Source organism: Rousettus aegyptiacus, unplaced genomic scaffold, assembly GCF_014176215.1.
Source record: "Rousettus aegyptiacus isolate mRouAeg1 unplaced genomic scaffold, mRouAeg1.p scaffold_m13_p_12, whole genome shotgun sequence".
NCBI lineage: Eukaryota > Metazoa > Chordata > Mammalia > Chiroptera > Pteropodidae > Rousettus > Rousettus aegyptiacus.
In genome coordinates this window covers 24,131,543-24,156,314 of record NW_023416287.1, presented here as the reverse complement: position 1 = coordinate 24,156,314, position 24,772 = coordinate 24,131,543, and the positions used below count along the sequence as shown (strand labels likewise).

Below are 24,772 nucleotides of genomic sequence, written 5' to 3'. Positions count from 1 at the left end.
ATAACATTGTTTCTAAGGGAGACACATTCCAAGATCCAAACAATGAATTTAGTAAAGAATGTTTGGCTTCCAGGAGGGATGAGCTGGTCTTGCTGCATCCTAATGGTTGGCTACCCATTAGCTGTATTCTGGTGGTTGGCTACCCCATTAAAGGTTAGGACCCCTTTCCTTTTGGCTTGGGGACTGAGTCTGCAGAGTTGGGGTTTGTATGTGGGGGGAGAATTCTGATAAGAAGGGAACAGATAAGTAGCCCCCACAGCTGGGGTTCTTTAAAGCTTCCTGTGCACTGAGAGCCCCTTGAGAGGTCCAGGGATGGATAAGAAGGGGAGGTTAGAGGTGGACAAAGACACTTGGCCTCTTTCACATTACTGTCACGTCTGCCAGCCCGTGAAGTAGAAGGGGCCTGGCTTAGTCCCTGCTAAAACTCCCTGTTCAAACCCTTCTTGGAATAAGCCTGGGTGTTGGAAAAAAAGAAAAATTCTACATCTTCTGACTGAGAAATCCGGAGCGCTAGAGGTGGGCTCCGCGGGGCAGTGTGACTCTTTCCCAGGGAGTGGCTGTCACAGAGTAGGGTGAGACGAGGGGTTTGGGGAGAATAGGGTGAAGAGAACCAGCTCATCCTTCTCACCCTCACAGTCTTACCCCCTCCTCTCAACCCCACCCCCCATTCTCAGCCCGGAAGAGGCGCTGGCAGCCCAAGCCCCGACTTGCGGGCGGGGAAGGAGGGGACGCGCAGCCACAGCATTGTCTAGGAGGGAGGGGAGAAGCTCCGCCCCCCCCGGGGGGGGGAGGGCAGGCGGGAGAGGAGGGGAGGAAGAAAGGCGAGGGAAGAGGGGTGTGGGGAGAGATGGAGTGCGAAAGAAAGAGGAGGACGGAGCACGATCGGACCGGATAGGGGCAGATAAAGGCTTTGGGGAGAGCAAAAGGGCGAGGAGGGGTGGAGCGGGAGGGAGGAGGGCGGGGCGCCAGACCCCCAATCGCGAGGCCGCCGCCTGCCGGGCCCGGCTGGATTTGAGCTGGGCCCGCGGACCTCTGACCCACGCGCGGGCTGGAGAAGCCACCAGGTTGTGGCACCCCACTTTCCAACTCCAAGGTCTTCGAGGCGCGCGCGAGATGCAACTGGCTCGGCACGCAGGCAAGACGCGGGGCACGGGGCGTGGGGCGCGAGGCTCCAGGCGCGGGATGCGGGACGCAAGGCGAGGGGTACCGGGAGGTCCTCTCTCCCCTGTTCCCTGCCCGCCTCCTGCCGAAAGTTGTCCCACAGTGTCGCCTGCCTGGTCTAGGTCTGCCCCTCAGTCCTCGACTGCTCCTGGTCTCCTCCCTGGTTCCCCAGACACGGGCGATTCCCGAGGGTACCCACTCCACGGGGGCCGCGTAGGCTCGGGGCCGCAGCCCGCCAGCTTTCTGGCCAGAGAAAGTTGTAGCTCCAAGCTCGATTTCCCCCTCCGACCCCTGGGGTCCTTCCTTCTCTATCCACGGGACTCCCTGGCGAGGTGCGGCCCGGCAGCAGGTGCAGGGATGGCAGGCCCCGATAGTCGTGGGGAGTGCCCGACCCCAATCCCGTTCCCTTCTTCCCCGCCCAACGGAAGGTTTCCCAGAGGCGAGTTGCAGCCTACCCGGCGGGCTCCCTCTGACTTCTGAAGGGCGCAGGATGCACTGGAGGGCCCCTGTTCCTTCGGGCACTTCCCCTTTGCAGTCTTCTCGCCCGCCTTTGGAGCTGGTGTCTGAGGTCGTTGTGGAGCTCGGCTCTGCGTCCTCTGCGCCCAACAGAGGCAGGTGCCTTGGTCGGACCCGGCCACTTCTGCATTTTGAGCGCCTGCTTTGCGTTCAGCCCTTAAGCTGGGAGAGTCCTGGGCACAGCAGAGAGGTGCAGCGGCCTGACAAGGAGACCGAGGGTGCCATCTTACCCAGGGGCCATTTGTGGGCCCAGCTCAAATCCAGCCGTGACAGGAGGAGCTGAACTCGAGGCTTCTCAATGTTTCCACACACTTCATTCCCAGGTGTCCGGAATCCAGGTCCCTAGAACGTGTTCTCCCAGAGGACAGAGGCCGTGTCTAGAGCCGGCCAGGTTTATAGTAAGTACCTTACATGTGATGAATGAATTTTTTGAAGCAATTAGCTGACAAATAATAATTTATCTTGGAGCAGGACTGGGTTCCTGCCACCATTGATCTTGGTACAATGGGAGGAAAGAATTAGAAACAATGATTCTTTTAAACAGCTGCCTGTGAGTTAGAGCCAGGGGCCTTCTTTCCGGAGCATCTGGACGAGGAATCTGGAGTTGGAATTATTTTACTTATCAATCTACATTTACTTACTGAGAACTTTTTCATCAGGCTGTCTGAAGAATTAAAGAAAACTTCTCATGAATAAGATATGTTGGATTGTTTGAGGAGAGTTCATTTTATTTTTTAGCTTGTGTCCCAATACAGGGTCCCAGAGACTAAGTGTGGAGTTGGCTTAGGAGGTGCCCATTTGGGATCAGAGACTTTGGGCTGGGGCCATGAGTCTGGGCACCAGCTGTGCTTTCTCCTCTGGACAGGTCAGCTGATGCCTGGGAGCCGTGGCAATCCAGTGTGACTCTGGGGGATAGAAGAGGGCCTCAAATGATGGCTGAGCTCAGAGAGGGGTGGTTTTGGAAAGATGGTAGCTCTTGCCCTGGGAGAAGGAGATGGAGGCATAACAGGCAGCCCGCCCAGGCACCTGGGCATCTGGGCTGGTACAGTTCGGGATTGTTTGTGTTCGGGAGCTGGAGGTGAGTCTTGCTTCAGAAGATGGGAGAGCAGAAGTGGAGTATTAGGGAGACTGAACAGCATTTGGGGTGCAGCCTAGACATATCCCATGCTCCTCTTCCCTCATTTTTTGCAGGTGAAATCCGTTAGAATGATGAGGAGCACATTTGGGGAGCCTGGCTGAAAGAAGCCAGGGAATCTGGGGTCCTTAGCCATGCCCTCCTCCAGGGGAAGGTGGAGGTGTATCTTCTGCACCCTGCTGAGTGGGCAGTACCTGCACCTGCTGTACTTCCGGCTGGCAGCATTCCCACCTTCTTGAGGGTGGTCCGACTGTGTCCCTGGGGCTCCACAGCCCACCTCTCTGCATTTTTGCATGTCTTCTGTTTGGAGGTTCAGGCTCTCTCTTCAGTTTGTATTATCTTAGGAGTCAGTTGGGAGTGGTAGACGACCTTACACCTTATTTTCACCCCCTCAGTCCTTCTCATTCTTGGATGTTCTTGCCTACCTGGGCCCTTTCAGTCATCTGCTGCTTTTGCTTTGATTTCTTCGTCTATTTGCTGGTACGCCAGAGCCAAGCCTTGTGTCTGCCTTCTGTGCTTGAACTGCTTAGGAATGGCCGAGAGAGTTGGCTGGAGAGGTGCCCAGGACTGCACATCTTGGCATCTCTGCTGGACTGCTAAGGTCTGGACTGCGGAGCTTGCCAGAAAGGGGTCCCATCACCAAAGCACAAGAGGACCGTGGCCTGATTATTGCTTTTAGTCCTCTCTCAGATACTTTGGCAGGAAGTGTGCTCACTGGGGGTGTAGAGGTGGGCCCAAGTTGCCAGAGAACCCCATGCAGAGGGTGGAATGCTTCCTGGGTCATCCAAAAGCACCTTTTCCTCTCCCCCAGAGTAAGAAACTGAGTAGGTCTCCTCCGTGCTCTTGGAATAGAACAAGACATCCAGTCTCTGTCTTCAAGTCATAGTTGCCGAGAACTGCTATAGCTGGATTTATAAAACCAGGGCAGCAGGCCCCTCCCACCACTCTTCGCAGTGTGGTCCAGTGATTTATCCAAATGACACACTGTCCTATTTAAACACCTCCCCGCCTCTCAAGAAGAATTTTAAATAAATCCTTAAGTTGGGGTAAGCGCCCACAGGCCCGTGATTGTGGTTTCATTTATTTGGCCTGCTTGTGGGTTCCATGGAGGACGTCGAAGGGAGGGGATGGGGCGGAAGGCACAGGACAAACAGGGAACAGTAAACATGGGTAGCCTTCAGATTTGGCTGATGGGTGACCAAGGGATCATTTAGAGTCATCCCTGGGATGGCTGTAATCACAGGAGTCTGTAATCACAGGTTGGGATGACAACTCGAGGCTGCAAAACTCCTGCCCAAGGGCAGCTGTGGCTGAACCAGAGAGGGCCGCCTCTCACAGGAGAAGAGGGTGAGGAAGGGCATTTAGCTGATTCCTGTGGGATGAGCAAAGTGACTTAGAAGGGCTTTTTCTATTGTATTGATAAAAATTGGCAAAAGGATACCTTGTATTTTTATTGGACATGTCAATCAATAGTGATTTGGCAAAGTAGATTTATGTCATCAGCATGGCGTTTTACCCATAGCTGGCACTCAGTTAAGTGTTTGATTAACTGTTCATTTCTTTAAAAGTAATTGAAAACAGTATGGAATTGCATTTACTAGCTGATTTCTAGCTGTGTGGTATCAGACAGTGTCAGCATCCTTCCCACGTTCCTTTGGCCTCAAAGAATGGCTGATAGGAGAAGGTGCATAAATACTCCAGCTCCCCTATGTCTCTTGGGATAGATCTGCTGGCTCTCAGAGTTGCCTCACAAGACTGAGTTCCAGTCACTGCTTCCATGTTCACTTTCTCACTCTCTTCCACTGGCACTTGAATGCTTATCTTAGAGCTATCAACTTCTAGGTGGCACCAACCTAAGACAAGCTTTAGTCTATAGATAAAAAAGTATTTGAAATCTCTGAGTCTCAGTTTCCCCAACTGTAAGATGGAAATGATAGCTATCCCACCCGGATATTGTGCTATGTGCTCAGCTGGGCAGACAGCAAGCATTCAGTCAAACATTTGCAGGCTCATTGATTAGTATAAAAGGGACTGTGATAGATTTGGGAGTGAGTATTATGATGGACCATGGAGAATTACAATGTCGTCCTTAGATTAGGTGAGGACACTGAGGTCACCTGCTCCTGGTTTTCACATCCAGATTTTGACCAGTGATATGCTGATAAATGTTTGACAACTGGCTCTGCAGGAAGAGGGGGGGATCCTGTTTTATGATGTTTGGTGGTTTTTATAGTATAAATATACCCACAGCCCCTGAGAGCCATCTTCAGCGCATACCTCGCCATGTCTGAGCTGGGATGTGTGTGACCTCAGTGATCTGGATTTCTAATTTTGTACATAGGGTAAGGAGGATAAGAACTGTATTTGGTGTCAAAATTTGGGCTATGTTTAAATGAACATACCCTCTGCCCTGAACTGGCAGATCCACTGTGTATGAGACTCTTCTGGAGTTCATTTAATGATTATTGAAATGTATATGCTATGAGCCTTTTAGGGCCTCACTTTCCCTATCTCCAGTGCTAAGGGTGAGATGGTTGTACAAGTCCCATCCAGCCTTTGGTCTTGTTAGGATGAGTCCATTGCATTCTCCTTCCGTCTACACAAGAACAAAACCTTTAACAAAAGAAAACATTTCCTATGTTCACACTTACGTTGCTTACATGGGGGCCCAGCACCGGGCCATTGTAGAGTTTTGGTAGTGTATTGTAATTCCTTTTGGCACAAGGAAATTCGGTAAATGTTAACCCACTAAAATTCTGCTTTCCTTGTGTACCACTTTCACTTCATGACACAGGCATGGTGTGTCCCCAGAGGAAGCCGTGGGGGTGGGGGGTAGGGAGTATGGGCCTGGTGTCTTACGGAAAGGACAGTCCCTATGTTCCTGAACTACTACGTAGGGTCATAGGCACCCAAGTGGAATCCAAGAAAAGCCCATGTGGATAAAGAGATTTTCATATGACAGAATTCAACATCCCTAGTGTGGTTTTACTCATAATGCTTTGTTGACAGTCCTCCCAAGGGAGTCCCTGATTCAGCCACTCCACCTGCAGAAATTCTTATCCTAAGGATACAATTGGACAAGTGCAGAAAAATATGTGCATGGTGATGTCCTTTGCAGCATTATTTATAACAATAATCATAACTGCCACAATAACAAAAAAAAATGGAGACTATATGCCCAATAATTGTAAACCTGTTGATTATGGTATATCTATATACTTTGAAATAGCACATGGCTACAAAGAATATAGGATATAGATGTATATTTATTAACATGGAAAATATATATTTCTAAAGAGCAGGTTACCAAACAATGTGCTATATTTATAAAACATCTATTTAGGAAGGAGGTATGGCAAATTGTTCATAGTAATTGTCTCTGAGTGGTGGAATTTGGGGAGATTTTGATCTTAAGCTTTCTTTTAATATTAAATGTTTTTTATTTTTGATTATGGTAAAATATACATAACATAAAATTTACACTTTTAAACATTTTAAAGTGTATAATTCAGTGGCTGTCTAAGTCTGTTGTGGCTGTTATAACAAAGTACCACAGACTGAGTGACTTATAAACAATGGAAATTTATTTCTCACAATTCTGGAGGCTGGAGGTCCAAAATCAGAGTGTCAGCAGGGTCAAGTGAAGGTCCTCCTCCAGGTCACAGACTTATTATATCCTCATCTGGTGGAAGTGGCTAAGGGGCTCTGTGGGGGTCTCTTTTAGAAGGGCACTAATCTCATTCATGAGGGCTCCACCTTCTTGCCTTAATCATCTCTCAGAGGTCCCACCTCCTAACACAGTTGGCCTATATCTGTAGGTATCACATTCAGGGATTCAACCAACTGTGGATAGAAAGTATTTGGAAAAAAGTTATATTATTGCTGACATGTAGCATGTAGCTAGGTTTAGGGTGGTTGCATTTGTCCTAAACATGTACAGAGATTTTTTTTCTTGTCATTATTCCCTAAATAATATAACAACTATTTATATAGCATTTACATTGTATTAGGCGTTATAAGTTATCTAGAGATGATTTAAAGTGTATAGGAGCATGTGTATAGGTTATATGCAAATACTATGCCATTTTAATAAGGGACTTGAGCTTCTGAGGATTTCGGTATCTGCGGGGATCTGGAACTGATTCCCTGTGGATGCCAAGGGAGGACTGTACCATTACATTGTGGGTTAGGACTTCAACATATGAGTTTTGGGAGGACATCAAAAATTCAGACCATAGCTGTGGCATTAAGTGCATTCACAATGCTGTATGACCAGTACTGCTATTCATTTCCAGAACTTTCCATCATTCCAAACAGAAACTCTGTGCTTATTAAACACTAACTCTCCATTCCCCTCCAGCCCCTGGTAATCTCTGTTCTTACTCTCCTTGTGAATTTGTGTATTGTAGGTACCTTGTAGAAGTGGAATGATTCAATAATTGTTCTTTCGTGGGCCATAATCTTTTTGCTTACCTATATTTTTAAAATTAAAAAAAGTGTTTTACTTGTAGAACAAAGAGGAAGAGAAAGAAAGCCTGGGAGAGAGCTGTGGTGTCTCGTCTGCTGGTTTCACTTCAGGCAGGGCCACAAAGTTTTGGCCATCTTTCCTCCCGCTGCCGCCATCACCTGGAGTGTGGGGTCAGAAGCAGGCATCTGGGTGCAGTCCTTCTGGCCTGCAGCTGACCTAAGTTGTGGCTTGCTGGTCATTGGCATCTGGGCTTCAAGCCCCAGGCCTGCTGCTGCCGAATCATCTCCTCTCAGGGTTTTCTGTGTGTGGTGGGATTGAGAGAGTGTGCTTGGAGTTCACTCTGCCTCGACCCTGAGAGCTGTCCTGTAGTGAGTGAGGTCCAAATGAGGTGAAGTGGGTGGTTGAGAACATCTTCCTTGAAGACTGAGAAAGAGAGCCTCATCTTTCTACTTCAAGCATCCTTTGTGTGTTCCAAATTCTGCTAAATACCCACGTGGCGACTGCTTGTATGGCTGATGAATGCTTTGTCCACAGGCAGAGTCAGCCTGGCTGGGGTGCAGGGAAGACTAGCCAGTGGGGCCCATGAGACCCCAATTACTCTGGAGAGATGGGCAGTAGCCTCAGACAATCGGTGCTTTCTTCCTAAAGCTCCATATAGGATATTACAGTTGATTATAGGGACATTGGGGACAAGGATGTGTCTCATGTATTTGATGGATTGTGTATGTGATGGAGTGATTGGTGATATGGTGCAATGGGGGGGCAGGGAAGGTGGTGTGTATGCTTCAGGTCAAGTCTGAGGTAAAAGGAGGTCAGGAATCTTGGGGACCTGGTACTCAGAAATCAGGTGCAACAGCTCTCTATTCAGGGGTCATGGGAGTGGGTCAAGTGGCTTTGCTCTGGGACGCCTAGGTCTACGGAAAATGCTTTGAGTTCCTCATTAAGTGAGCTTGCATAAGGGCCGGCCCGGCCCTCCAGCAAGCTGGTGAGAGGATATGGGTCTAGGAGGGACACACACATGCCCACTGGGCTCTCCAGACCTTTCTTTACCTGATTGCGCCAGTTTTCTGTCAGCCCAGTGGAGGCTGCTCTTATACTCCCAGAAAATTAGGGAAATGCAAAGATTTTACAGAGATAACTTCTGAAGGGCATTTCGAGGAGAAGTTCTATTTTTTTGTGGTGCTGGTTTTCTGTTAGGATTAGTCAGCTGAACACAGGGCAGACAGGGGAGGGTGTGAATGTAGTTTTGTGGAAAACTTCCCCTCAGCCTCCTGGAAATATTCTGGAAACCCCCATATGTGCTGCCTCCCCTGGCACGACGAGGGATCTGAGCTCTGAGGGTGGATTTCCCGGTGTCAAGTCATTGTAGGGTGTTAACAAGGTTTAAGAAGGTGGATGTAAGATGCACCACAATGGCTGCCCCGGAGAAGGGCTCTGCACATGGGGATCCTCCCTTCACTCTTCCCTCCTTCCTGCTTCTCTAGTGCAAGGAAGCTCCTTTCTGGGAGTGGAGGAGGCCAGCAGTTGGCTCTCGGTTTCCAACCCTGGCCCCGGGTAGCAAGGAGAGGAAACCCCAAGATCTCTACCCACAAAGTCAGAGTCTTGGCCTATAGCACCAAAAAAGGAAGAACTGCTGGGGTTCCCTGAGGAAGGGGATGTGAGGTCAGACACGAGTCTCAGAGAAACCACTCAGTAAACAGGAAGTGTGGCCAGAAAGAAACCTGCGCTAGTAGGAAATGGGGAAGTGGAGGTGGCCCCTCCTCACCTGCCTGAATAAGTCTGTATGTCCCTGCAGAGCTGAGAAACTAATCCACAGATGGCGAGTGGGCCTCCTCTCCGCCACTCCTGGTGGGATGGAGCTCCGCTCAAATTCCGTAATTACTGGGCCGGAGGAAAACTTAATTTGCCCTTCCCCAGTTAGGACATGAAACTCCCCTATAACGTAGTCCTAGGTTTTGAGAAATGCAGATCAAGAAATGCTTAGTCTTATTTGCCTTATTAGATACAGTGCTGCTTCCACCAACTTCCCACTCTTTCCTCGGGCCAATTCAGTCCCAGGGGGTTTCACACTTTGTCGACCTTGAACACGGGAGGGGTGCATCTTGGCAGGGCCCCTCTTGTTGAAGGTGGTGTAGGTGCTGCTTTAGGGAGGCAGACATGTCTGTGCCTTTCCCTAGGGGTCCGTAGATATGAGGGGGTTAGCTTTCTAGGTCTCTGGCTTTTCTGGGCCAGAATCTAACTTGCGTGTGCTCACATGCAGATTTTTCCATCTGGAGTTCTTACTTCCTTTATGCCTTTTTTTTTTTTTTGGTCCCTCTCCAACACCCTGATTCTTTAATATAAGGCTAAGGGCTTTTTGGTTTCTTCCTAAACATGCATTCAGAATGTCAAAAGCTCATGGAAGCTGTTGGGACTTCCCTACAAACAAGGAGTTGCTCATCGGGGTCTATGAGGTGATTGGGTAGGTCTCATTGGTGACTTTCCAGGTCCCATACCCCAATGTTGTGGGAGTGGGAGGCAGGACTTTTAGGCAGGAATCCGAGGATTATTTGCTCAGATCTTCCCCAGTCCTACCAGGAATTCAGACCTGTGTATGGAAAGGCCTGAGCAGGAAAGGCCGAGGCCCCAGAAAAGAACAAGGCTTTGTAGACCACGCTACTGGGGGGAATCCCAGCTTTGCCACCTGGTGGATCTCAGTTCCTCATCTGGCGGGTGGGCCAGGGAGGGGCTGCCTTTTCGGGGGGAAGTGAGGTTGTCTGTCAGCAGGGGCATTATACCTGTCATCAGTCAGGCCCCTGGGCTTTTTCACAGATGGGGAGATAGGCAGTTTGTGGGGCCTGTGAATGTGAGGAGTAGCTTGTTCTTTAGACAGGAGAGGCATGACTGGGTTTGTCACTCTGTGCCATTGCAAGTGCCCCAGTCCCTGAACAGGGTCTTGATCCCTGGCCCCTGCTGGGTCTGTTTTTCCTAGAGCTTGTCCCTTGGCCAGTCACCCACCCACCTCCCTTTCCCAGGACTCCCAGACCTGCTGCGGCTGGAGGCCGAAGCCGGCCTGCACCTGCCTGTCCTGCACGGAGCCCTCACATCCAATGCTTAGCTGGGGCACCATAGAAGGAGTACTGGGTTTATGTCAGCTCTGTGACCTGGGACAAGTCGCCTGACCTCTGGGAACTTCTGTTTCCTCATCTGTAAAGTGGTGAAAATAAAGCCTTCCCTGCAGGTTCCTGTAAGGAATAAGATAAAGCTTCTAGAGTCTTGTTACCAGCAACACCAGTATCTCTTGGGGGCTTGTTAAAAATATACGTTCTCAGACTTTACTCCAGAAGTACGCAAACTGGAAGAAGGAGGAGCAGGAATCAGTATTTTAAGGAGCTGTGTAGGGGATTCTGATACTCAAGTGTGAGAACCACTCTGCCAAAATTGGTTGAATCAGGCGATTTTTAGTTTAAATCTCTTCCCTTTCACCTCAAGAGAAGCTGTAGCAGACAGGGGTTCTGCTTTGCAGCCAGGTAGTCCTGGTTTTGCCCCTTCCTGGTTATGTGTTTTTAGATACGTTACTTCGATTTTTTTTTTTTTGCCTTAATTGTTTCATCTGCAAAATAGGAATATTGAGGTTTCTTTCTTCATGGATTGTTGTGGGATTAAATGAGTCTAAGCAGGTAATAGCCCGTAGTAAGCTCTCATTTATGGCCCCTCTCTATTATTCACATTTGTTGTCTTTTTATTAGCACAATAATAATACTGTGATTGTTCTACTCCTGATTTATGGGGGAAGCAGGTGTCCAGGGCCTCCTGCGACTAGTCTTCTGCCAGTTCTCTTGAGCTAAATAAACCCTTTCTACCTGTCTCCAGGTAAATACTATGTCTTTTTAGGCAGGACAAGCCAATCTTTTCTCAAATGCCTTCCACTCCCTCTTCCATGATACTTAACATTCTTTTGGGGTGGAGAAGGGCAAAGCCTTTTATTCACAATCATACACCTAACACACTTGACCTTAACTTTCCCTCTGGTGGTATTCATTGCTTACATCCGTTTCTGAGCAGAGTGATTGGGAGAGATGTGTGGATAGGTCACTGGGGGCCTGGACAGCTGTGGTAGGGAAGGGAATGGAGGCATATTTAGGGGACGGGGGATCAGTGGGGTGAACAGGTCCCAGAGAGGACACGGACGAGCCTTTTATTGAATAAAACATGCAGGCAGAAGGCAAAGTGTGCCCTGTTTCCTTCCAAGGCAGTCCAAGTTTTGCCCATGTCCAGCGCAAGCTCAGGTTCAGGAACCATGAGGTGCAATTTCTTATAATCTCTAGATCTTGGCAGAGCCCCAGGCCGCAGCTCAAGTCTCCTTCCTCGTGTGGCGCAATAGGGCTGGGGTTTCCTGTTTGCCATTGACACTCCTTCCTGCCCCCATACCAGGGGCCTGAATTATGGAGGGGTCAGTAATATCTCCTCTTTCAAAGCTGCTTGGTTATACAAAGCAGAGTCCTTCAGGAAACCCGATAGGGCAGTCTTTAACACTATAGTATGAAGCTCTGTGTGTGTCATATAATTTTCTTCTTCAACCCAGGAACTCCAGATTGTCCCCAGAGGGCAGGGCAGGGTTCAGAGAAGAGGTGGGGACAGGCCCCAAAAGGGGAAGCTGCGGGCCTCCAGCAAGCATTTCCTTTGCATCTGGGGCCTGGGGCTGGCTTCCTGGCTTCTGTGGTGTAGTGCCCTGCTTTGCATGACAGGACCCTTTGGATTGGCTCTGTGCCTGCATACCCCTGTGAAATATTCGTTATGAGGACGGAGGGCGCTAAAATTGTTTGCTTTTAGAACAATCCTATTTTCTCCATTTTTGAAATGCTGCTTTAGAGGCATTTGGCGGTGTCCTCAGTCTACACAGCTCCATCCCTATCAGATTTCATGCTGGACTCAGGCCTGGTTGTACACTGGCATGACCTGGGAAGGCTTTAGCAATGCTCATGCCTGGGCTCTGCCCATGGGGTCTGATGAAATTGGTCTGAGTTACAGCATGGATGTCTGGAATTTTAAATCAACCTCCCTCACTGCCAGCCCCCAACACCTACCTCATCCCCACTCCGGGGGAGTCTGATGAGCATCCAGAATTAGAACCTCTGAGATATCGTGTCCTGTCTCAAGGCTAGCTATTCCTCCTTCCCCATTTGGTTTCTGCTGAGTCCCTCTTACTGGTCAGGGAGTGGCTTTGTGGGGTGACTCTGCTGGATATTTTCTGTCTCTTTTCCTAGCTGTACTTTCTTAGACACTGGGACTGCCTGAGTCCTATAAATTAGCTGTTGTCACCCACCTCCCATCTTTCTCTGGGAGCTGAGGTGGGAGAGGGATAGGGTCTGGCTCCTGATTCACAACAGGAAGACAGTTTAGAAAACCCCAAATAAACCACTAAAGAGGGGGGTGGTTCTTCATCTTACCATGGACTTCCATGCCAGGGGTTGCCCACTTTTTTGTTCTGCATTTGCCCACCTCCCTCTGGGGACTTTCCGGTTGATAAATAAGCTAAGAGACACTTAACCTTTAGGCTGGAACTGTAAGAGATTAGCCAGTGTCCCAGAGATGCTCCGAGACCTGATTGAGCGACATGTGTTCTCCAAGCTCCCTGACAGGCAGGGAAGGAATGAGAGTACTGGAGCTGGGAGGAACCAAGAGCTAGGAACAGGAGATTCTCTGTTCAGAGTGGGCTTCGAATGCCTTTTCCTGCTTGCTTGAGTTTCTTGAAGATTTGATGTTCAGCCTCTCCGCAGGAAGCTAACCTGGTTAATTACATTTATTCTTGGGCAGGCCTCCTGTGGGAGGCTGGAAACACCTGTGTGTGTGTCGGGGGGTATCTGTGAAAAGGAAGAGGAATGGATCCTTTGTGCAGCAACTCCAGGGTTTTGACTGGTCCAGAAGTTAGGCAAGTCGGTCTCTGCTCCTGCAGCTCAGCCTTGCACTGCACCTGGCGATACTATGTGGGCAGCTGCTTCCTCCAGCCTGAGGGTGGGCGGGAGAAGGTGACAGAGTCAGGAGCTTCTTCAAGTCCAAACACAGGGCAGGCGTAGTGGACGCTGTTGGTACCCATTAGGATGTCTTTTATCTCATGTTACGGTTTTTACTGGCGATGGGTCTTAGCCATTCCCCAGTCCTGAGAATTGCTCTTGCAGGGAAATGCATGAGAGCTCAGCCCGTCCTCCCATACTACAGGGTGGCTGGTAGTCCATGACTGACTGGCACAGGGTATAAAGGTCTGGCCTGCTTGTCTTAAGGTGGGACAACTCCTTGGAGTTATTCACACCCTGCATCTCCCATGGGATCAGGCTGTGGCTGGACTCCAGCTGAACCCACGTCACTCCCGGTCCTGTTTCCGTTATTCCCTTAATGGGTTTCTCCTGAAAACGCTTCCTCGGTAAATCATGTGCATGAAATGGGGTCTGCTTCTAGGAATCCCCTGACCTAAGACCCCAGGTTAGCTGGTCCCTCCCTTGAAGAAATAATGATACCGGGAATATTTGCAGGAGAGAGGCACAGGCTGGAGCTGGGGGTCCAGAGAGGAAGCTCCAGGTCTGGCGGGGGCGGGGAGGGGGAGGGAAGGAAACACCAGACAGATGGTTTCTCTGTGGTGTTAAGTGCTGTGATGAAGGACAAGCTGAGGTGTGAACTCCGGTCCCTCCAGCACTGCCCCAGGACAGTGGGGACAGTGTGTAGGGGGAACTCGGTTTTGAATCAGGGTCCAGGGAACGTGAGTTCGCTTGGGTCTGAGGTGGAGTATGGACACACTCACAGAGCAAGAAAAGCAGACACAGAAGATGCTGTGCGGCAGGGATGTCATCATACTCAGTGGTTTAGGAAACTCGGTGCCCCCAAGTTGTCTCTGAAATGGACAGGAAGTATGAATGGGTCTTCACATGCGATATATAAGGTCCCACTCACACACTGGATGCCATCGTCGAGGTGTTGAGTGGAGCTGAGGAGAACCTGAAACAGTCTGCCAGGGTGTGAAGTCAGTGCCAGAGACTGACTGGTTGGTGGCCCCCCACATTTCTCCACCATGACCAGGACCTTGGAGGCCGAGTTCTGACATGAAACTCCCAGGGCTGTTCACACATCCAGCACGTTGTCTGACGTGCTTCGTTGTTGGTAGGCCGTCAGTAGACGTTTTGTCTTTTAAAGTTTTTTTTTTTTTTTAAAAAAGAGAAGTTGTACTAACAGAATTTTTTTCCTAATTTTTATTTTTTCATTAGAGTTGACATTCGATATTGTTTTATATTGGTTTCAGGTGTACAGCATAGTGGTTAGACATTCTGATTTAGAATTTTTGAGGGGTAAATGATCATGTTCACAGAGGGAGTTCGGTAGCTTTAAATCTGTTTTAGATTTCTAAAGAGGGGCTCCACATGAAAAATGATGTGTGTCGAATCTGCTCTTTGATTCATAGCCCCTTTTCCCCCCTCTCCCCTCCTTTCTCAGAGTCAGGAGCTATGCGCCGTGTCCATTCCGGGCCTGAGGTGTTGGCTGATGTGGGAACCCCTTCCTTACCCCCTGTCGTGCTTTCCCTTCTTCGAAGAGGTGGCGATGATCACTTCTTTACTCTCAAGGCATTATGGAAACGATGCTTATAAATGATTCTTACAAGGCATTTTGGAGTCCAGGCCGGGGCTGTAAATAATAACAGAGAAGACGAAGAGTTGCAACCAGCCTGCTGAGCGAATCCCTCTCTCCAAGGCTGCAGATATTGGCAGGCACCCTTGGAGGAAGTGTCCGCCTGAACCCACGTTCCAGCCCCTTCCACCGCCTTCCTCTGACCCTTCCTTGTGTGGAGGAACAATACTCTGTTTAAGGAGTATCAGACTGAACTCTAAATTTCCGGCCCTTTGTTAGCGCTGCTGCTGTGTTTGCCTTAAGTGTATGTAAATTTAGCTGTCTTTTCTTTTTAATTTTTTTTCCTAGCCAGCTGGAAGTAGCCAAGGATTTGTAGTGATGGTTGGAAAGTTCATGAAGAGAGCTGCAGATGTCCCTGAGGCAGACAGAGGAAGGGTTGAGTCCTAGAAAAGAGTTACCTGTAATTTCAATTCAGATGTGATTGGCTAGGTGAGTATTTTTCTAACACTCCTACCCCCAGATATGTAAAGGTAAGAAAGAAGGTGGGGAGAAGTCAAGCTGTAGTCAAAGACTGGGCAACATGAGCCTACAGGTCAGACTTATGGCAGTGGCCTTGGTAAGATCGCCCAACAGGTTGAGAGTGACCAAAAGTCTGGGAGAATTCCCACATTTGAGCTATCAGATGACTTGATTTATATCTGTAACCAAGAAAAGCGTTTGTCCACCCTGCACTGCAGATGGCCAATTACCCTGACCCCAGGGTGCGGAGAAAGAGAAGTGGCGTTTATTGTATAGCGCTACACAATGGAGAATGAGTCGCTGGTGCTGAAAGAAACCCGAGCTCCTCCATGGTTTACAGATATGGCGTTTTATAGAGCAGAAATCGTGATTAATGAGGAATAAGGGGTTCAGTGTTGTGGGCTGTGTCTATTGGTCGGTTCTTGTACAAGCTTCAGCAATCTCGTTTATTTGGCTCGTGGAGGTGTCCCGTCCCGGTCTGTGTTACTATGGCCAGGTGGTCTTGAACAGAAGGAGGGCCTGTAAGACATCTCAGGGTTGTGAGTCAGTGACATTATCTTAAGAGTGGAAAGATAAGGACAGGGCTGCTATACATTTCATGTTTAACAGGCTGCATTCTTCCATTATCTTAAGCAGAGTATGCCTTCTGAAACTTGCTTTACAGGCAGGCCTAAGGTCCCAGGACGTGACTGCTTTCCAGTGCACCTATGACCCTTAAGAAAAGCTAATTTAATAATTTTAGTGAAAAGCTAAATTCTAATACATATGGTATGTTATAATATGCTGTTAGCATCATATCACTTGGTACATAAAAGAATAGTGATGAGAGAGGTTGAACATCTTTCTTAGGTTATTAACTGTTTACATTTATTTTTCTATGAATTATCTGTCCATGTCCTTTGACCAATTTTTATTGAGTGTAGAATCGTTTTCTTACTGATTTCTTAAAGCCCTGTACATATTCAGGACATTAGCCTTTTGTCATATGTATTGTAAATATTTCTCCCCAATTTCTCATTTGCCTTTTGACTTTGGATAGGGTACATTTTTTTTTTTCCTAAATAGAAATTAAAAATTTTTGCAAGTTGGTATCAATTTTTTTATGCCTTCTGGGTTTTGGGTCTTTTCCCCCCTATTTCTCATCCCCTCCCCTTTGGCAACCATCAGCTTGTTCTTTATATCTAATGAGTCTGTTTCTGTTGTTTCATTTATTTTTATTTTTTCATGTATCAGTGAAATTATATGGTATTTGTCTTTCTCTGCCTGATTTATTTCACTTAGCTTAATTCCCTTTAGGTCCATACATGTTGTTGCAAATGGCAAGATTTCATTACTTTATTAAAGAGTAATAGTCCATTTTATGTTGTATCATATCTTCTTTATCCATTCATTTATTGATAGATATATGGGTTGTTTCCATATCTTGGCTATTATAAGTAATGCTGGAGTGAACATAGGCCTGCACATATCTTTTCAAGTTAGTATTTTTATTTTCTTTGAATAAATACCCAGAAGTGGAATTTCTGGGTCTTATGGAAACTCCATTTTTAATTTTTTGAGGAATCCCCATACTGTTTCCCATAGTGACTGCTCCAATTTGCAGTCTCACCAACAGTGTATGAGGGTTCCCTTTTCTCTACATCCTCGCCAGTACTTGTTGTTTGTTCATTTTTTGATGATAGCCATTCTGATGGGGTGACGTGTTAATCTCATTGTGGTTTTAATTTGTATTTCCCTGATAATTAGTGATGTTGAGCATCTTTTCATATGCCTTTTGGTCTCTGTATGTCCTCTTTGGGGAAATGTCTGTTCAGGTTCTTGGACCATTTTAAAATTAGATTATTATTATTTTTTTTTGCTAAAGAGTCATATGAGTTCCTTATATATTCTAGATATTAACACCTTACCAGATACATGATTTGGAAATATTTTCTCATATTCCGTAGGTCGCTTTTTCATTTTGCTGATTTTTTTTTTTTTTTGCTGTGCAGAAGTTTCTTAGTTTGTTTAATCTCATTTACTTATTTTTGCTTTTGTTGCTTGTGCTTTAATGTCACATCCAAATATTGTTATCAAGACTAGTGTCAGGGAACTTTTCCTCTGTGTTATCTTCCAGAAATTTTGTGATTTCAGGTCTTACATTTAAGTTAATTTTTGTAAGTGCTGTAAGATAGGGGTCCAATTTTATTCTTTTGCATGTGAGTGTCCAGTTTTCCCAATATTCGTTGAAGAGACTATCCCTTCCCTATTGAGTATTCTTTGCTCCTTTGTCAAATATTCATTGAATATGTATGCGTGGATTTATTTCTGGGCTCTTGATTGTGTTTCCTTGGTCTGTGTATCAGCATCATACTGTTTAGGTTACTAGCGCTTTGTAGTACAGTTTGAAATCAGGAAGCGTGATGCTGCCAGCTCTGTTTTTCTCTCTCAGGATTGCTTTGGCATTTTGAGGTCTTTTGTGGTTCCACACAAATTTCAGGATTTTTTTCCTTATTTCTGTGAAAAATGCCATTGAAATTTTCATTAGGGATGTATCAGATCTAGATTTAGCCTTGGACTAGATTGACATTTTAACAATATTCTTCTGATCCAGGAATGTGGGATACTTTTTTATTTTTGTCTTCTTCAATTTCTTTCATCAGTGTCATATAAGTTTAAGTGTACAGATCTTTTATTTCCTTTGTTAAATTTATTGCTAAGTATTATATAATTTCTGATGCTATTGTAAATAGAGTTGTTTTCTTTATTTTTTTCAGATAGTTTGTTGTTAGTGTACAGAAATACAACTGATTTTTGCATGCTGATTTTGTATGCTTCAACTTCACCGAATTCATTAATTCTAACAGTTTTTTGGTGTAGTCTTTAGGATTTTCTAGATATAAGATCATCTGTAAATGGATAGCTTTACTTCTTCCTTACTGATTTGGATGACTTTTATTTATTTTTCTTGCCTGATTGCTCTGGCTAAGACCTCCAGTACTATGTTGAATAGGATTGGTGAGAGCTAGTACCTTATCTTGTTTTTGATCTTAGAGGAAAAGCTTTCAGTTTTTACCATTGAGTTTGATGTTGCTGTGGGCTTGTCATATCTGGCCTTTATGTTGAGGTGTATTTTTTTCTATACCAAATTCTTTGGAGTTTTTATCATGAAAGAATGTTAAATTTTGTCAAATGCCTTTTCTGCATCTATTGAGATGATCGTGATATTTATCTTTCATTCAATTAATGTGATGTATCACATCTATTGTTTTGTGTGTATTGAACCATCTTTGCATCCCAGGGATAAATCCCACTCAATCATGGTGTATGATCCTTTTAATGCACTGTTGAATTCAGTTCGATAGTATTTTATTGAGAATTTTTGCATTTACATTCATCAGATATATTGCCTAAAATTTTCTTTTCTTGTAGTACCCTCATCTGGCTTTAGTATCAAGGTATTACTGGTCTTATAAAATGAGTTTGGGAGTATTCCCTCCTCCTTAGTCTTTTGGAAGAGTTTGAGGAGGATTGGCTTCAATTCTTTAAATTCACCAGTGAAACCATCTGGTCCTGGGATTTTCTTTGTTGGAGGATTTTGATGCCTGATTCAATTTTACTCGTTAGTTGTCTGTTCAGATTTTCTGTTTTTGTTTGTTTGTTTGTTTTTTCATAATCCAGTCTTGCTAGGTTGTATGTTTCTATGAATTTGTCCTTTTTTTCTAGGTTATCCAATTTGTTGGCATATAATTGTTCATGGTATCAGTTGTAACGCTGCCTTTTTCATTTTTGATTTTATTTATTTGAATCTCCTCCTTACTTTGTCTAGCTAAATGTTAATTTATTTTTTCTTTTCAGAAAACCAGCTCTTAGTTTCATTGATCTTTCTATTTTTTTCCTGGTCTGTTTCATTTATTTCTGCTCTGATCTTTGTTATTTCCTTCCTTTTGCTAATTATGGGCTTAGTTTATTCTTTTTCTAGTTACCTGATGTTTAACATTAGGTTGTTTATTTGGGATCTTTGTTTTTCATTAATGTAGGTATTTATTGCTATAAACTTCCCTCTTAGAACTTCTTTTTCTGTATCTTATAACTTTTCGTATGTTGTGTTTCCAATTTTCCTTGTTTCGAGGTATTTTTTTTTTTATTTCCCTTTTGATTTCTTTGACTCATTGGTTGGTCAAGAGTAAGTTATATAATTTCCACATATTTGTGAATTTTCTGGTTTTTCTCCTGCTTTTTATTTCTAGTTCCATACCGCTGTGGTTGGAAATGATGCTTGGTATGATTTCAATCTTAAATTGCTAAGACTTGTTTGGCATATACATTTTACTTTAAAATGCATAAAAAATAAGATGGATTATTGAATGGATAAAAGCATGTATATATCAACAGATGTGTCATAAAATAAGAATAGTAAACGTTAAGGGTAGGATAGTAAATGTTAAGGGTAGAATAGCCATGGGTACATGGCTATTTGTTGTCTTATTTCTTCAACTTTAGGTTTGAAAATTCTCATAATAAAATGTTTGCTACATTTCTGGTAATGCCTTTACTCAGACAGAGCCTGCTTTTATTCATTTATATACATGTATATATGTGCCAGGGGTTCCCAACTAGGGGCAGTTTCACTCCCCAGGGACACTTAGTAATGTCCAGAGACATTTTTGATTGTCACGTCTGGGGAGGTGCAGCTGTTGACATCTAGCAGGTGGAGGCCAAGGATGCTGCTAAACATCATCCAGTTCATAGGATAACCAAGAATGATCTAGTTCCAAATATCAATACGCCGAGGCTGAGAAACCTTCACACACAAATGCGCGTGTGTGCACACATCTCTCTCTCTCTCTCTCTCTCTCTCTCTCTCTCTCTCTCTCTCACACACACACACACACATACACACACAGCAGGTCCTCAAATAATGTCATTTAATTCAACGACATTTCATTATTATGTTGATGAAACGCCTTTGAGTTAACTGATATTAACTCTTGTTTATATCAATTAGCCTATGGTAAAGTTGTTTCATTATCATTGTTTTTCTTAAAGTCACAGAACCTTTCAATGATGTCGAAGACTGACTATAGATACATCAATATGTATATATGAGTGTGTATATACATCACTGAATATTTGATGATATATAGCCTTTCCAATAAATGCTTATCTGTGCATATTTTGTGCTTACATATATTTTAAACAAAATTAGACTCATAATTTTATAACCTGTGTTTCCATAATGTATTGTCATTTTCCCAGGTAATTAAATTGCCTTCACAGTATCATATTTCAATGGTGATTGTAGATGTGTATGTTGTGATTTATAGTGCCCAGCTCTGTTAGAGCATTTTTAGGTGGTTTACCAATCTTCAGTATACCTCAGTAGAATCTGAACCTTTCCTGTCAGATCAATCTCAATTATGGGTTGTGAAGAGGGAAAACTTGTTGGTTGTCCTTGGAACTAACTTGGGTGTCAACATCTTCTGTGGCTGGGGCACTTGTTCTGGGGCTGTCCAAGGGTTGTCATCTTTCCTTTGTGTGTTCTTCCTCACAGGCGGTGGCAAGCAGAGGCGACAGTCAGCAGTGTGGCATCTCACTAGACCTAGGGCAACACTGGGCCGCCCACAGGCTGTAGATGGGGACAGAGAGCCATGTGCGCCCGGTCCCTTGGCCCAAGTTCCGTTGCGTTCCTAAGGATACAACCTGACTTTAACCTCTGTCTTCTTTCAATATAGGCCTCTCCTTCTGGTGATAAGAGAAAGGAAGAATGGACTACAGTCACCAAACTTCCCTAGTCCCATGTGGAAAAGATAAATACATTTCCAAGTAAGACTTTTTGCTGTCGTGTGTCCCTAGTGGCCAGTCCCATGTGGATGGAAGGCCCTGTCTTTGTGTGTGAGGAGGAGCTAAGTAAGGAGCTGAGTGTGGACTAGTGAGAGCATCAGCAAGGCTGCGGCTCTAGATGAAAACCTGCCCCTAGAGCCCGGCCATCAAGAGTGAAGTAAAGTGGGACTTCAAGATACAGCACCTTTGAGGCTCAAAAGAGATGGTGTCCTGGAGGTCTTCCAGGAGGTGAAGTGAATGGTGGCTGCTCACCGTCCTGTCTGTGGCGTCTCCCGCAGGAGTCTCCGTTGAGTTGTGTCCCTGTGCTGCTGGGGTTCTGGCTGAAATGGGCACAGGTACCCCCCGAACAGGAGGAGGCAGTGTCATTTCCTTACAGGCACTAAAACCTCTTGACCTCAGCCCTTTGCTAATGTGACAGGGGCTTAGCCAAAATGGACTTTTTCAAATTGTAAGTTTCAGGATATATTTGCCTACCCAGAACAGGGATTTGCACATTGTGAATGTTCTCAGTCTGACCTAAATGTTTAATTTATCTGAGACCAAACTGTTTTAATTCCTTTAGACACCCTTGGCTACCAATAGACACACAGTTGTGTGAAATATGGATCATTATGATCACTTCACTGAGGGATTTTCCAGGGACTTCTACTGACCAGTAATTTTACATCCTAGTTTCAGATCTGTGTGTTCAAAAGTACCAAACAGCTTTTGTTTCAGGGTATTTGGAGTCACAATTTCTGCTAATTCATTTTGGCTTGCATAGAATTACTCTGGTTTATCTGGGCTTAGCTCGTCAGGAGCTTCTTGGAATTTCCAGCCAGTTTTGACCTCTGGCATAGCCTCAGATCTCTCTATCGAGTGGCTGGGTTTAGAGGGATCACACTTCACTGCCCGTTGCCTGAGAATAGGGGAGGCACACGATATGCCCCCTTGAGCCTCTCTCTGCTCCCAGCCCTCACGCACTACCACGCACTTTTAGACAAAACTTGATCTGACTGTTCTCAGGTTGGACGAGAACGCACCCTGATCACTAGGGGCCTGAAACTCTCCCACTTTCAGCAGAGCTGTGTCCCGGAGTGGGGTGGGGTGTGAGGGCTTCCTGGAAACCAGTATTTCTCAGCTAAGAAGGCATGATACCAGGCTTCAGAGGGGGCTTATAAGTTAAATAAATCAATTTTGTTAATAAACTAAAAGCACCTAGAATAGAATAAAAAGACAAAAGTATCTGGAATAGACTATCGCCAGGGCCCCAAAGCCCCCTCATGCCCACTTCTACTCACTACTACGCAAGGTGAACCACTATCCTGAATTCTAACACCCATTTCAAACTTTATATGAATGCAATCATGCCATATGTGCTATTCTGTGTCTGGCTTCTTTTAGTCAACATAATATCTGTATGATTTATCTATGTCATGTGTAGCTACTTCATGTGCTCAGCACGATATGATATTCTGTCATGTGACTGTAGCTGCCTTTATTCATCGACTCCACTGTTGATGGGAGTTTGTAAGTTTTTAAACACACGATAAGGTATTGTGTATAAAATATAAGTCAGTGGGGCCAAGCCTTGTCCCCTTTAACTTTTGGAAAAGCCTAGAAGTTTCCAAGTCTTGTGAAGGCCTGACGCGATGGTCCTCTCCTGACACAGCTCATGTGAGGGAGGTGGGGGAAACCTTGCCTCTGGGCTTTGAGATGTGTTTGCCCCTGTGACTCTGTGACTTATTAAGGATGGGTTGTTTAGCTTGGGTTTGCGGAGTGTTGTCAGAGCTGCCAGTCTCCGTCAGCAGACCAGGCCTGCCTCGGTTTTCTGGAGTTGCTGTTTACATTCAGTCTCTTCTGGGTGGTGTTTACTCTTGGCCTTGATCCTGGGGGAAGATGGTGATGGGAATGGTAGTAGAACTCTGTGTGTGTGTGTGTGTGTGTGTGTGTGTGTGTGTGTGTGTACGTGTGTGTACACGTGCAGACAAACTCCCAAACGTAGGTAACTAAAGGCGAGGTTAGAGGTGAGAAAAAGAGGAAACAACTGCGTTATAGGTGGCTTCAGCTGAGAATATCACACCTCTTGTATTTCCCCCTAAGGAATGAACTTCTCCTCCATCTGAAGACCTACAACTTGTACTATGAAGGCCAGAATTTGCAGCTCCGACACCGTGAGGTGAGGATTCTCCAGGGAAGGCCTCCTTCCCTGGTGGGTCAACCCAGTCTTTGTCTCTCCATGTCTTGGGTCTGGGGTCCCTGATCCTGGGTCCGTGTCTCTCGCACAGTGAGTAGCCTTTCATTTAGGATGTTAGCAGAGTTCCCAGAGTTCTTTGGAAGTTGTTCCAAAAAGGGTGAGCTTTTCTGTTCCGGAGTCATTCCTGTGGTGGTATGGCTGGGCTAGCACCAGCCTCAGAGAGGGGACCCTCCAAAGGGAGTCTTCATGAATTGACCCTTTCAGATGGCTTTCAAGCAGACTTCCTATCCTTGGGAAACTTAAGAAACTTTCCCAGTGTCCTGTGTTTACACATTTGGGCCCATGTCCTGTTGCTGCAACAACCTGGCCAAGTCACCCAAGCTCTGGGTGTTAACTCTTAGCCTTCCCCACAACTGCATCAGCCTTCTAGCGTGCCTTCTTAGAATGCTCATTGTTATCCATCTGCCTTTCCCCAGCCCCCATCGTGAATCTAAGCTTGCTCATCCTGTATCCATTTCTGTAAAGCCTGTTATCAGATAGATGGTGAGTTGTCTAGGAGCCTGGAAGAATAATTTATACTCAAGTTCTTGACTGATAAGAAGGTGTATATATTATACCCTTCTAAACTCATTTTCAGGTTATCAAACCATGGTGATTTAATCCATAGAAAAAGATATCAGATGGTAGAATTTCAGCTACCAAGGCAGGCTGGTTGGGGATAATATTTGGAATGTAGTGGTCTTTTCTGTGTTCCTCAAACTAGTCGACTTAGGTAAAGTCCTACTGGGTTAAATTCTGTCCTACGATCATGTAAATTAAAGTAATGACGCCAACCTTGACCATCTAGAAGGCCATATGTAGAGCCTGTGCTTAAATAAAACCTTTCCCTCCAAGACCTCCAAATGCCCTAAAGTTATTCCACTCCTCCTGCCTTCTTTTATTCTCCTTCCCTCTCTAAGGATGATCCTGGGGCTCAGGTTAGTTGTTCATTGGACAGGTGTCACCCTCATCCTGAAGATGTGGCCTTGGCCCAGGTCTGACACCTTGGGCCCTGCCCATAAAACATGGGTTCTGAAAGACTTCTCTGAGACTTGGGAAAGAAGGCCTGACTCTTTTAGGCATTTACCTCAAAGCTTTTGCTAATTAGTGGCTGGACTATTAACAAGATTTTAGTTCTTAAACAGCTTTTTCAGGGTGTGTCCTATAGCAACCCCGGGGCTATGGACCAGTACCGGTCCATGGCCTGTTAGGAACCGGGCTACACAGCAGGAGGTGAGCGGCGGGTGAGTGAACGAAGTGTCATGTGTATTTGCAGCCGCTCCCCAGGGCTAGCATCACTGCCTCAGCTCCACCTCATCAGGCATTAGATACTCATAGGAGC

General features: G+C 45.8%; 1 protein-coding gene across 3 annotated transcripts in view; it reads left to right on the top strand.

Annotated features, from left to right (window-relative positions):
• Positions 1-1,026: 1,026 nt before the first annotated feature.
• RASSF2 (Ras association domain family member 2) overlaps positions 1,027-24,772 on the top strand; it is a 38,479-nt gene continuing 14,733 nt past the window's right edge. Inside the window, exons 1-3 of one of the 3 annotated variants that reach the window (XM_016134655.2) lie at positions 1,027-1,135; positions 21,107-21,197; positions 23,298-23,373. In XM_016134655.2, coding sequence (XP_015990141.1) covers positions 21,139-21,197; positions 23,298-23,373 — 135 coding nt within the window. In that variant the 5' untranslated portion in view covers positions 1,027-1,135; positions 21,107-21,138. Of the gene's footprint in view, positions 1,136-1,764; positions 2,076-19,517; positions 21,198-23,297; positions 23,374-24,772 lie in introns of those variants that run through there. The other 2 variants (XM_016134736.2, XM_016134828.2) reach the window with 2 other exon arrangements.